The sequence below is a fragment of the Mustela erminea genome, chromosome 14 (assembly GCF_009829155.1).
Source record: "Mustela erminea isolate mMusErm1 chromosome 14, mMusErm1.Pri, whole genome shotgun sequence".
NCBI classification, from domain to species: domain Eukaryota; kingdom Metazoa; phylum Chordata; class Mammalia; order Carnivora; family Mustelidae; genus Mustela; species Mustela erminea.
The window spans coordinates 91,788,386-91,801,905 of record NC_045627.1 but is presented as its reverse complement, the minus strand read 5'-3'; the positions used below and the strand labels follow the sequence as shown (position 1 = coordinate 91,801,905).

The 13,520-nt window shown below is 59.7% G+C and overlaps 1 protein-coding gene across 3 annotated transcripts; it reads right to left on the bottom strand.

Annotated features, from left to right (window-relative positions):
* Window positions 1–5,204: 5,204 nt before the first annotated feature.
* Window positions 5,205–11,190, bottom strand: LOC116573034. Of its 3 annotated transcripts, none has more exons than XM_032312641.1 (2): window positions 10,373–11,190; window positions 5,205–8,769 (listed from the first exon to the last, which is right to left on the bottom strand). In XM_032312641.1, exon 2 carries the CDS (start codon window positions 8,701–8,703, stop codon window positions 7,474–7,476), a length of 1,230 nt encoding a protein of 409 aa, XP_032168532.1. In that variant the 5' UTR covers window positions 8,704–8,769; window positions 10,373–11,190; the 3' UTR covers window positions 5,205–7,473. The 3 variants fall into 3 exon arrangements, with proteins under 3 accessions (XP_032168532.1, XP_032168533.1, XP_032168534.1); XM_032312642.1 differs by having other exon boundaries at window positions 10,432–11,190; XM_032312643.1 differs by having other exon boundaries at window positions 10,614–11,190.
* Window positions 11,191–13,520: the final 2,330 nt, after the last annotated feature.

The window sequence follows — 13,520 nt, the reverse complement described above, 5'->3', positions numbered from 1 at the left end:
CACTTCGTGCAATGGTCAAAATCAGGAACTTAACTTTGATGCAATACTCTTATTTAATTCATGTTCCTTAGTAATATATCTTCCCAGCTGTCTCAACAACGTCCTTCATAGCAAAAAAAAAAAAAGAAAAATCTGGCCTGGGATGCGGTGCAAGAGCCCGGCCACATCCTCCTCAGTGGTTTCTCCCCTGGGGCAGCTCAGGCTGTGTGTGGTGACCTTCACGGCGTGAAGCACGCAGGCCGTGTCATCTGTGGACTGGCCTCAGCTTGCATGCGTGAGGCGTGTTGTCGCGAGCAGCCGGCCGCTGCGTCCCCAGGAGTGAGGCCGTGTCCCCTCAGTGTCACATGGGTGGGACATCAGGAGCCACGTGAGGTCCGCTTGTCCGCCCCGCGGACTCTGCTAAGGTGGCTTTGGTGGGCCTCGTGACCTTACCATTTGCCCTTTGGAAATTAATACACGTTTTGTGGGAAGATACTCTCAGACGATGTGAATATCTTGGTCCTCACCAACCCCCGTTTAGCATCCCCGGGCGATTCTTGTCTGGATCAGTCATGCTGCATTTTCCAAGAGGCGACTGTCTGAATTCAGCATTTTTTCTACTCGTAGCTAGCTGACGTAAAGACAAGCTCTCTCTTCTCCCCTTTCATTTTTGTACGTCAGCGCGGCCCACTGATTCCCATCTTACGATCGGCTAAACCCATCGTCAGTGTTTGCTTTTGTGTTCACGTTGTTTCGTAGCTGGCTCAGGGCAGTCCGTCTCTGGGCACTTCCTAACTTTCTGGCACGAAGATGCTCCAGGCTTGACTGGTGCTACGGGGGTCTGGAAGCCGGTCGCGGGTGTTCCTCCGGCCCCTCGGTGCATCGGGCCAGCGCGGTCTATGTGATACATGAGGCATGACGTTCACCGTCACACACACACGACCTGCGTTTCCCTCCTCTCCGTGCATCTGGGTGTGCACATAGACACACGCACATGGGTGTGCGAGTGTGTGTGCGTGCACGGATCAGTCCCCACGAGTCCACACAGCACGCTCAGACACCTGTAGACTGTGCGCGAACCATGTGCACACATCTCCATGACTTCGGAGTGACGCCTCTAATCCCAACCCCAAACATCCGGTTCATTCTAGTTCCCCCTCCCTTACTGATAACGCCCCCCTCCAACACAGAAAAACCTGTTCTCGGTGTATTTGTTTGCTTAGGGTTAGAATACACGGGCATCCTTTTCAAAACTGGTAAGCCATAGCATGGGTCTCAGATGCGCAGGACTAGCGTTGGGGCCACGCTGGAGTCTGTCTGCAGTTTGAGGGCAAAGCTGTAGCTAAACCTCTGTGCTCCTCGCGTCCCTGTGGCTGTGCTGCCCTGCGGACACCGAGCGGACTCACTCTGGCGGCTGGCACTGTTTCTGGGTCCTTCCCCATTTTATTGATTGTATCCTACTATTTAGTATGTAAAACATTAACAGGATTCCGACAAGTGACCGGCTCCCTCCTGCCCCTGAGGGAAATCAGTTTCCCATTTTATTTGTCCCGTTTGACATTTTTTCACTGTAAGGATTTTCCCCCACACAAGACAATTCTCCGACACAACCTGGGTGTCCTGCAATTCAGTCCTATGCCGATATCAACTCCCCAGAACTAGCACAGACCCCACAAGTGGAGGCCTTGGTCTCAGGAGCCCGCCTGATTCCAGCACCGTCACAAGCATCAGGTCTTCGGGCCACCCACGTTTCTGTCCCACTCGACTACCGAGTGGGGGGATCACGCCTTGTCTTACGATTTGATAACTCAGGAGCATGACTTAGAGAACTCCAGAAAGCACTTAGCGGGGTACTAGTTTGTTACGAAGTACACAGCTCAGGGAGAGGCACCAGGTGTGGGCACAGGCGCACCTCAGAAGCCCCGATCTCCTTGCCCCAGAGCCTGTAGCCCGTGTTCGCCCCCTACGGCCCACAGGTCAGGCGGGAGCAGCCTCCACACTACCCAGACCTATGTCATTCGCATAAACTCGGGCGTGGCTCTGAGTCATGAAAGTCACCCGGCTCTCACGAAATCCCTAGTTTTAGGAGCCCTGCCAAGGGCAAGGGGACAAGGGCCAAGAACATTTTTTATTTTTATTTTATTTTTCTCCAAGATTGTATTTATTTATTTGACAGACAGAGATCACAAGTAGGCAGAGAGAGAGAGGAGGAAGCAGGCTCCCCGCTGAGCAGAGAGCCCGATGCGGGGCTCGATCCCAGCACCTGGGATCATGACCTGAGCCGAAGGCAGAGGCTTTAACCCACTGAGCCACCCAGGCGCCCCAAGAACATTTTTTATTGCCACGCGGTCCCTTACAGGCACTGAGAATCACCGGCCGCCGGGTGTGAGCGCTCTCCTGGCTCCTGACCCAGCAGGACGGTCCCCCGCCCCGTTCCCCGCCCAGGCTCTGCTGGCAAGTGCAGTGAATAATTTTGCGTCTGTGCTCTGTGCTGCAGAGATTTACCTTCGGGGCAAATTCCCTGGAGCAGTCTTGCTGACTTAAAATCTTTTACTTTACAAATGTCATGATTTATACCTATAAATTCAAACCAGGGCCGGGGAGCAACAATTCCCTCCCCTCAAAGGCCCATCTGGCTTGAGCAAGAATCGCATAGACGTGAGACAGAGGCGCCGGACAAAGTCAAACCTAACGGCGTCCGTCTGTGCGGTCCGGGGAATCAGCAGGTGTGGGGACTTCAAAGTCGTGCAGATGAGGTCCATCTGTCACCTCACAGAAAGGGGTGGCCTGGGACTTGAGAGGAAAGGGTGCTCTTCGCAGGGCGATAAGAAGGGCAGAGGTTTGCCGTGCAGATAGGTCACTCCGATGAGATCCATCTGCTTATCACCCTTATTTGGGGAAAGACCCCAACTTCATTTCTTCTGTGTCGTTAAGGGGAAACAGGAGTAGGTCTTGGGCCTGCAGGATCTGAAGTGCCCTCAGCACCCAACGACCCCCAGCCTGGCCCGGGCTGAGGGGTCTGTCCTGAACCCCTCCCCCAGCGTCCCCAACCTTTCAAGCTCCGTTTAAAAGCTGACTTGTGGGGCGCCTGGGTGGCTCAGTGGGTTAAGCCGCTGCCTTCGGCTCAGGTCATGATCTCAGGGTCCTGGGATCGAGCCCGCATTGGACTCTCTGCTCAGCAGGGAGCCTGCTTCCTCCTCTCTCTCTGCCTGCCTCTCTGCCTACTTGTGATCTCTCTCTGTCAAATAAATAAATAAAATCTTTAAAAAAAAAAAAAAGCTGACTTGTGAACCCAGTTACGTTTCTGTTAGTGAGTCTTCTCGTGCTCTGTGATCAAAATGCCATTAACTTAATCATCTGATATAGTCAGTCTCTAATTTTTTTTTTTTAAAGATTTTATTTATTTATTTGTCAGAGAGAGAGAGAGAGCACAGGCAGAGTGGCAGGCAGAGTCAGAGGGAGAGGCAGGCTCCCTGCGGGGCAAGGAGCCCGATGCGGGACTCGATCCCAGGACGCTGGGATCATGACCTGAGCCGAAGGCAGCTGCTTAACCAACTGAGCCACCCAGGCGTCCCGTCAGTCTCTAATTTTTAAAAGACCTTTCGCAAACGTGTTGAACTTGATTAACTAGATGTCTTGGGTATTTCAGGCTCTAACCCTGAATGGGTACATCACATTCTCGGCGTTGTGAGCGTCGTGTGGACCTGCTACCTGCCCAGCAAGCCTCTGTGAGCACTTGGGAGCTGCTCAGCATCGCAGCGAAGTCAGAGCTAGTCAGACCTTGAATGAAACTCTCTCACACTAAAACCCAAGGTTATTGCAATAAAGTTTAACCCTTCAAATTTCGAGTTACTGATACTGCTCAGCAGGAGACAGCAGGACTTCAGGGTGTTCCCAGGGCTCAGGGCAGACCTAGCCAGGCCTGCAGGAACCAGGCCCGCAGGGCACCTGACAGGCCTCCTGCCCTTGGCCTGGCTCCTTTCTCAGGGTCCCTTGAGTTTTGCTCTCCCCCCAGTTTTACAGAAACCTGTCATAAAAACCCTTGCACAAACCAGAGCCCTGCCCTGCAACCCCGTGTTGTTGACGGCGTAAGATACAATGTCCCAACGCTACAACATTTCCTCCACAAACAGACTGTGTCCCACGTTCACGGGCTCCCTGACACAGGACCCCCGGGATGAGGAGATTCAGGGACAATGTGAGAAACTGCTCAGGGGGGGAAGAAATGCTGGGCTCTCGGTTCGAGGTCAAACAGGCACAGTCACGCACAGGGCACTGTGGTCTTTGGGGCCAGCTGTCCTTCTCCTGGACACGCCGCAGGCACGGGGTGAGTCCATTAACCATTAACCATTAACCATTAACCAGCCATTAACATTAAGATAGTTGGGAGACTTTTTGGTGAGGTGTCACAATCCTGCTATCAATCATCTTTGTTAGTGAGATTTAGGACATTTGTAAGCCAAGGGAGACTCCTGTCTAGCAGGATTGTGAGCTCTGCAAGTTAACTATTTGCTTATTGTTCATGGCAGTTAGGGCTGCCTGAGGGATGCTACACGTATGGAGGGGGGCAGGTGGAGAGGGGGTGCAAGGCGCCAGCTTTTGCTTTGTCCTCAGCCAGCCCCGTGCTCCCTCATCAGGGGGAGGGGCAGAGGGAGAAGCAGACTCTCTGCTGAGTGGGGAACCTGACAAGGGCCTCGGTTCCTGACCTGAACCAAAGGCAAACGCTTCACCAACTGAGCCTCCAGGCGCCCCGGGTTGGACGAGTGTTCGGAGTAGACACGGCCCCCGCCCCGCCCCCGGTCTCGCAGGCCAGCGGGGCCATCCGCACAAGATCCCAGCAAGAGCGGACCAGAGAACTGGAGGACGACTCAGGGCTGGAGGCCAAGGGCCCCCCAGGCTCAGCGTCCTTGGCCTTCCTGAGCCCACACAATCTGAAAGCCGCTGGGATGTCCCGCAGCCAGAGTAAAAGACCAACAGTCCTACAAAATGGTTCCTTTAGGCCTTTTCTCTTTTTTTTTTTTTTTTTAAAGGATTTTTTTTTTTTTAAGATTTTATTTATTTATTTGACAGAGAGAAATCACAAGTAGACAGAGAGGCAGAAAGAGAGAGAGGGAAGCAGGCTCCCTGCTGAGCAAAGAGTCCGATGTGGGACTCGATCCCAGGACCCTGAGATCATGACCTGAGCTGAAGGCAGCGGCTTAACCCACTGAGCCACCCAGGTGCCCTAGGCCTTTTCTCTTTATTGTGTGCACAAGTGTGTTATTTCATGACCTTAAAAATCATGGCCTTTGAAGGGACAGGACTTCTTTGTCCTCTCTTTTTGTCTGTCTACTGTCTCTGGCCCGCACAGCGCTGTAGGGTGGGGCGATCGCCATCACCACGCAGCTTGCCCGAGGAGCGGGGGCGTCCCTGCCCGCAGCTAGGCCTTGGCTCGCAGGCCCCCAGGGACCGTCCCAAGACAGAGCCTAACCCTAACCCTGTGAGAGCCGTGGGTACCCTCTGGGGGTTTGGCCCTGGCTTAGAGTGGGTATGGATGGGGCTGTTGGGTCCTCATCCCATGCCACTACTGTGGGGGCTGGAGGGTCCCCACTGTTCCTGGGAGGCTCTTTCTCAGCCTGGGGCCCAGACCAGGTGCCCTGCTTTGGACATCTCAGAGACCAGGTGCTGGCACCCCTTGGAGTGGATCCCGGTGCCAAGCACTGCCCCCAAGAAATCTCTGGCACCCAAAGTTCACCCAGTGAGCCCTGGGTTCGAGGGACCCTCCTGGGCAGCTACTCTTGTGACCTGGGGTCCTACCTTGTGCCTTTCCTCACACTGTCCTCTTGCCCAGAGCCCCTCCCTTCTCTGCCCCCCGGCCAGCTGCCTCTGGCCAGGCTCCTCCCTGTGCTGTCCTGGGCCCAGGAAAGACGAGAACAGTCCAGCCTCCATGTTCCACGAACACGTGTTAAGTGTATCCAGGCTGCTGGGTGGGGACTTTTGGTTTAGCAACAGACCACGGGATCTGCTGCACTTCCACGAGAGAAGTTGAAATAGAGAAGTCTGCTGCTGGCGGGTCCTGGGGGTGGTGCGCGCCTGCCCGGAGAGGCCATGTCAAGGCAGTGTGGTCATGGCCTACGCAGACGAGGCAGGATCACAGCTCCCAGGGTCTCTGGGTGGCGTGCTCTGGGGCTCCTGAGCTAGGACCAGACGGGTCAGCTCAAACGACAAGAGCAGGGTTTGGTAAGCTCCGTGGGGTGGAGTGAGGTGAGGTCCTGTCTAAGGGGCCCGTGAGAAGGTCTCTGCAGGCAGGTACACGGTTGACCAGAAGGGCTGCTCGGGGGTCACTGAGGGACTTGCTGCCCCGTGGCTGTGGTCTGGGGCCCGAGATTTCGAGTCAGCAAACCAGCCTAAGCCAAATACTTGCCAGAGCAGCACCTGGCCACGGGCCCAAGGGCACCAAGGGGCTGGGGACATGGGCCTGGCACTGACTTCAAATGTAGCGGGAGAGTCCCTGCCACCTGCACATTTAGAGACAGATGAGCCGAGGCTCTGGCAGCGCCCCAGCTACCCCCCATTTCCAAAGTCTGGCCCTAGCTCTCTGCTGGAGCCGAGGGACCTCTGTGGAGCCCAACTGATTCTTACATGGGCATGGGCATGGAGTGCGAGGGTCTCAACCCCACCCAGGGCACAGAGCAGAGGGGGCCGGGTCGTAGCGTCCCCTGCTCCGACCCCACAGCCAAAACCAGCTCACGTGTTTCATGTTCTTGTCTGCAGACCTCACTCTGTTCTCATGGGGAGAGCGTCTGCAGATGACCAGAAACCCCAGGGTGGGTCTGCACTCGGGAAGCCAGCCTTCTGGGTGAGGGGACAAGGTTGGAGAAAGCATCACCTGGCTACAGCCACCCTCCTCTGGGAAAGCGAGGCTGCGGACAGGCTGAGACAGGGAAGGAGCAGACGCGGGTCTGACCGGGTGTCCGTGCTGAGGACACACGCTGGCCTTCTCATTCCCAGCCACAGTGGGGCTGCAGGGGGCCCCCCACGAGCTCCCAGAGTCGACGGCATGGGCAAAGGCATGAGTGTGTGTGTCGGCGCCCTGGTGTCCCCACACACCGCCAGCGCCCCCACGTGTCCTGGGAGGAGGGGCAGGTGTCTGTAAACGCTGCTCAGGGAGAGGGCCACAGGGAGCCGGCGCGTCGGCCCTGGTCCCCCCAGGACGGTAACCTGCCGTGTCGACAGCAGCAGGCACGAGCTCTTCCCGAGGAGCGGGCTAGACCCTAAGAGGACCTGCTGCCTCCCCAGCCTGCTCTCAGGTAGTCTCGTCAAAGAGCCCCTTTCCAAACGGTCGGGCCAGCTGGGCTGACATGGTCACTGTGCCTTCAGAGCAGCCCGTGGGGCCCTTGGGCCAGTGTGAGGGCTGCAGGGCGAGTGTCCTGACCAGATGTGAGGTCCTGTGTGCGCCACCTGGGCCTCGGGGAGGCCACGTCCACAGCCACGGCCCGGGAGCCCCTCCTGCCATCACACGGGGTTAACCCCAAGACCCTGGGGTGTCTTCAGCTGCAGAGACACGAACTGGCAGAAGCACAGGCCCAGCTCCAGGTGGCCCGGAGTCCCCTGGGCGTCCTCCCAGGCGGGGAAGTGCGCGTGGGCCACGCAGCAAGTGTAGCTGGAAGAGAAGCGCAGCAGGGCCTCTCGGAACAGGGCCTCGCCGTCGGGGGCCCGCAGGAAGACCCGGCGGCAGTCCTCCAGCAGCACGTACACGAAGTAGAGCTTGTTCATGGTGTCGCAGCCCATCAGCAGCGAGTGGGGCGCCAGCAGCACGTTGGCCTCGCCCACCCGGAGCGCCAGCTCCCGCATCTTCTCCCGAGAGAACCTCCGGAACCAGCACAGGGCGTTCACGCCCAGGACGATGAGCAGAGGGCAGAAAAAGCCCGTGGCGGACACTAGGTAGAAGCGCTCGGCCGGCGGGCTTCTCTGCAGCCCCAGAACGACGGGGAGAACGAACGCCGTCAAGGAGAGGATGATCAGGAAGACGCCCAGCGGGACCCTGCAGCCCACGTAGCGGAGGCAGGACCTGGGGGACCGCACGCCGTTCAGGATGCCCAGGGCGTGCCTGTAGACCTCGGGGTCCTCTAGCACCTCCTTCAGGGGGTCAGGGATGACGAGGGTGCTGAAGGACCCCACCTTCCACGAGGGCAGGCTGTCCCTGTTGATGCAGCTTAGGCTCAGCAGGGCCTTCCCACTGTAGAGGGCGGGCGCCGGGCGCCGGGCGGGCAGGGCGCACTCCAGGCGGTGGCTGGCGTTGCACAGCAGCTGCCCCAGCTTGCGGTAGAAGCGGCTGTCCGTGGCCTCCAGGTAGGTCAGGTGGCTGAGGTGCAGCGGGACCTGGCAGGGCCGCAGCAGGACGGGGATGACCGGCTTCCTCTCCAGGCAGTAGCCGAAGAGAGACAGGTCGGCCTCCAGGAGGCACCACCGGCTCCGCACGAAGTCCTGGCTCAGCACCAGCAGCACTTTCTGGCTCTGCTGGATGCACTCGGCCATGTTCTCCAGGACATTCCGGCCCGGGGTGAAGTCCCGCTCGTGCAGGCAGACCCGCAGCCCCGGGAGGTCGGCCTCCAGCCGGCCGATGAGCCCGCGCGTCCACACAGCGTCCACGCTGCTGTAGCTCACAAACAGGTGGAACTTCTCACCCGACCGCAGAGGGGAGATGGCCAGCGCCGCGCCCTCGTCCCCAGGGCCAGGATCCATGGACGCCACCTGGGAATCCACCCCCGGGGAGCTGCCTCTGGTCTCCGGAGAAGGTCCGCCCTCGGACTGCAAGAGATGGAGACAGACTGACCCGGCGGGCGGACGACCGCAGGCCACCCGTCAAGACAGGACTTTGGTCCACGGTCTGCGGCCACCAGCTCAGCCACCGACCGCCCGAACCACTTGCCAAACCTGCCAGGAAATGGTCCATGACAGTGAGTTTTCCCACCCACTCAGGACCCACTGGAGAAAGCCAGCATGCTCCCTTGACCAACGTCAGGAGACCTGTCTTCCAGCTCCCTGTCCCGCTTCTCCATCAGGACACCTGAGCCCCCTTCCCACCAGGACACCTCCCATCCCCTGCTTGCCCTCGGTCTCTGCCACGCACACACACACACACACACACACACACACACACACACACGTGGCATGGGACCCCCAATCGGTAAACTCTGAGAACTCAGCCTTGCTGTTCTCATCTGCGGGGGCTTCCTTGATTTCCGCACATCGGCTTTGAAAGGTCTGGGGCGCACGGTGGCTGCACCGTCCCGTCCTCTCTGTCTCTTCAGCGGCGGCTCATGTGGTTACTGGTCGGGAGGGGCTGCTGTGGACTGGATGTTGGTGTCCCCGGACTCACGTGTGGAAGCCGTGAACCCCTGGTGATGCTATTGGTAGGTGATGAGGGCAGAGGGTGGAGTCCCACGGACAGGGTGAGCGCCCTCACCCCTCCAGCCATGAGGACGCAGGGGCAGGCCCTGGGCACAAGCCCGCAGGTGGCCGCCCCAGACCCTGAGCGCAATGGCGCCCCAATCCCAGAGCCCCGGTCTCCAGGCTGTGGGAAATGACCGTCTGTTCTCGAAGCCCCCAGACTGTGTGCTGTGTTCCAGAGCCCAAGCCGACCGAGTCAGTGCTCCTCCGTAATGTGTGCTGCACGGAAGGCTGTCTCACTCTCCGGAACGCACTAGAACTCTCTCCTGTGGCTCCAGAGCCACACGTCACTTCCCGCTGCTCTGATTCGTGATCAGAGCTCTGAGCTGCTGCTCAGCCACTGGAGCTCTGCCTGCCGCATCAGAGGAGGGTCACCGAGCGCCGTCTCCCCAGGACTCACGGCTGAGACGCTCCCCATGCCCGTGGCCAGCTAAGGTGACCCTGCCCGGAAGCTCTGCCCACTGCAACCCTGCACACCCACGTGGTAGCTAGTTTGACGGAGAGCGTCCTGGGCACGCTGGGCACACTGGGGGCTGCGATGCCGCTTGGCCAGGCCATCGCCAAGGGAGACCCCTCCACTCCTGGTGAGCGGGAGCAGCAGAGTCAGGACCACCGGTGACCTGCTCCGGGAAGTGCAGAGGAAGGAGCCCGTCCGCCCACTCCCTGCTTCGACAGGGGCCCCGTCCCCACCTGCTCTATCTGGTCCCTGGGAGGGAGGCACCCACGTAGTGCTGATGGGGGGACACACCCCCCAGCCCAGCCCAGCTCAGCATGGGGCTGGAGCCTTCGCACAAGGCCCCAGTGTCCACCTTCCTGCCGGCAAGCCCTGCTGCAGGCCGTCCCCCAAGCCACCCCCTTCCAGTGGCACCAGCACCCAAGGGCGGCAGCTCTGGAGCACACAAGTGGAAAGCTTGGCTTCCCCGGGCTCCCCCTAGGGAGGCCTGGCCCCCCCTTCTCTCACCGGCGCCCTGCAAATGGGTAGTAAGGACGGGCCCTTGTCCAGGAGAAGCCGGCACCTACTCCACGGCGGTCAAGCGCTGTGACTCAGACACTGTCCTGGGCCCCGGGCGCCTGAAGAGTGCGGACTCTGGGCCGGCTGGCTCCTCACCGCACCGTCCTCTTCGTCCTCGTCCTCGGGGAGGCCTGGCAGACAGCCCGGGACCCTCCCTCAGCGCTCTCCCCAGACAGAAGGAAGTTTGTACCCAATGCTTTCTAGAGGCGTCTCCGATGAAGCCAAGTAGTGGGAAACCGAAAACAGGAAGCAAATTGGGGAAGTCCCCCCTGTGGAAGGGGATGGGTGGGCGGGGGCAAGAGGCATAGCCCTTCCGAGAGCAGATTTGGGCTGGAACTCCGGGGCCTGGAGATCCGGGGCTCTTGAATCTGTCTGAAAGCGACGCTGGGTGCCTACGACGCGACTTTGCCAGACCCACCAGGCTTGCGGCTGCTGGGCCGGGCCCTCCAGCTGGAAGACGGGATGGGAAAGACTGGCGGTGCTTCTGTGGCTCCGGGCTGGCGTCACTGGAACAGGTCTGGCCAGGGGCAGGGGTGGGAGGGCATCCTCTGGACCCGTGGGGCCCGCTGCACCCTTCAAGAGAAGGTCCCAGTTGCTGGGTGGCCTCCCCAAACAGCCCCAGGAGGCTCAGGTCACCTCCCCGCCCTCTCAGGCCAAGCGGCCTGGGAGCTGCACCCCGCAACACCGTTTCCCAAAGCCCCCCCACACCCCGTCACTGGCTCCTTCCCCAGTTCTACTCAGAACCCACCGGAGTAGCCATCTGTGTCCGTCCGGGCCCTTTCCGCTTCCCAAGACCTCCTTCCCCTTGAGCCAAGGGTGTGTCCCCGAAGGCTGGGCTCCGGGCTCAGCTGTGGTCACTTCACAAACGGCTGTTCACACTCGCGGCTGAGGACACTCAAGTGAACAGACCCTGTCCGGCGATTCCTGGCAACCCAGGCAACCCAGGGCCCGCGGAGCTCTGGAAGCGGGCGGAGCTGGTGACACCGGCACTCGCTGCAGACCGCTCTGGAACCCAACCCGGCCGCGTCCCCAGAAAAGCGTGGAGAGAGTGGTCTGCCCTGTGAGGACAGAGTCCTGTGGGACAAGGCCACATGCCCGGCTGACGGAAATGACAGGACGTCGAGGGACACACACGTCCAGAACTGTCCCTTTTTTGGAGGATTAAGATTTTCTTTTCTTTATTTTTTTTAAAGTTTTTTTTTTTTTTTTTTTTAAGATTTCATTTATTCATTTGACAGGCAGAGATCCCAAGCAGGCAGAGGCAGGCAGAGAGAGAGGAGGAAGCAGGCTCCCCGCAGAGCAGGGATTCCCCATGTGGGGCTCGATCCCAGGACCCCAGGATCATGACCTGAGCTGAAGGCAGAGGCCTTAACCCACTGAGCCACTCAGGTTCCCCAATATATATATTTTTTTTAATTTGAGGGAGGCTGGGTGGCTCAGTGGGTTAAAGCCTCTACCTTCTGCTCAGGTCATGATCTCAGGGCAGGGAGCCTGCTTCCTCCTCTCTCTCTGCCTGCCTCTCTGCCTACTTGTGATCTCTGTCTGTCAAATAAATCAAATCTTTAAATATATATATATTTTATTTGAGAGAGACAGAAAGAGCAATCACACAAACAGGGGCTTGGGGAGAGCGACAGGGAGAAGCCAGACTCCTGGAGCCTCGGTGCTGGGGGCTTCAGGGCCCACTGGGCTGGGTGGGGGGAGTTACTGGGCTCGGGGCTCCATCCCAGGACCCTGAGACCATGACCCCGGCCACAGAATCAGCTGAGCCGCCCAGGTGCCGTATAAATTAGATTTTCACAACTAGTCCTTTGAGGGGCTCACCCCTCCCTGCTCGCCCTGCGGCCCTCCCACCACCAGATGGACACCCAGCCCTCACCAACACCCAGTCTTCTGAAGCCAGTGTGGCCGGGGAGGAGAGGGGCAGAAGCCTCTGGCCTCCAGGCTTTGGTTCCTTCTTCTGGTGGGCAGCCGCTAATGGGGCTTGGGCATGGTTTCCACTGGCAAGGTGCCAGGAAGGAGGGAGGGGCAAAAAGCGACTCCAAGGGAAGCCCCTCGGCTCAGCCCCTGGGAGACTCCAGGGCTCTTTGCTCCTGTGACCTGTGCCCAAGGGTGTGGTGGGGGGAGTCTCACTCCCATGCCCGGGGTGGGGGGTGCGTCACAGTCAGAGCCAGAGGGTGACCCTCCTGCCGGAGCTGGGTGGGAACCCCCTGACAGCTGGGGCCAAGGGCGCCGGAGGTCTGCGGCCCAGAGCCCTCCCAGCTGCATAGCCACTCGCACTGGGGTCCTGTAGCATTTGGGGACCCCCCCCACTTCCTGCAGTCACACTTACCCGGGTCTGGGTGGGTGCGCTGGTCCTGGACCCAGACTTCATCCCACCGGGGCCAAAGGGAGACTGAGGACTTTTCGCTGCCCGCCCCCCTCTCTCTCACACACACACTCACACCTGGCCTGGGGTGGGGGGACCCTGCTGAGCCCAGGCCCCGCTCAGACCGGCCTGGGGAAGTCGGGGGAGTGCGGGAGTGGGAGGTGGGGGCTCAAGCGGACCATCCCGTGTCGCACACTAACTCGGCTTCCCTAGCCCACGACTCTTCTCCAAGGCCTGTTTGCTCCTAACCCTTAAGTGCCACGGGCAGGGTTCCCGCAGATCCCTGGGGTCTCGGGTGAGCGTGATGCCCCGACCTCCCAGCCCCCAGGGTTCCGGTGTTTGCCCACCCAGTTCTGCAGGCCCCCTGCTCCTCTGGGCGTGGGAGTGGCGGATCCTGGGGGCACCTCGGTCCTGCCCGCCTTCCTTGGGCCTGGGCCCGCCCACTCCACCCTGACTCGGGGCAAGTCACTGGGTGTCCAGCACCAGGAAGAGGGGTCTGGACAGGGAGAGGGAGCTGGGGAGGCGTTGGGGTCCACACAGCACAGCCACTGGCGGGGCTTGGGGGGTGGGGGAGCGAGGTGCTTGCACCCCTCTCCAGGGAAGGTGACCCTCCCCGTCCTTGCCCTTCTGGGACACTCCCACCCCTCCCCTGTCACAGGTCAAGGGTCAAGGCTGCTCACTGAGCGCCCCCATCCGTAGTCAGGGACCCTCCGGGCAGTGCTCAGTTGT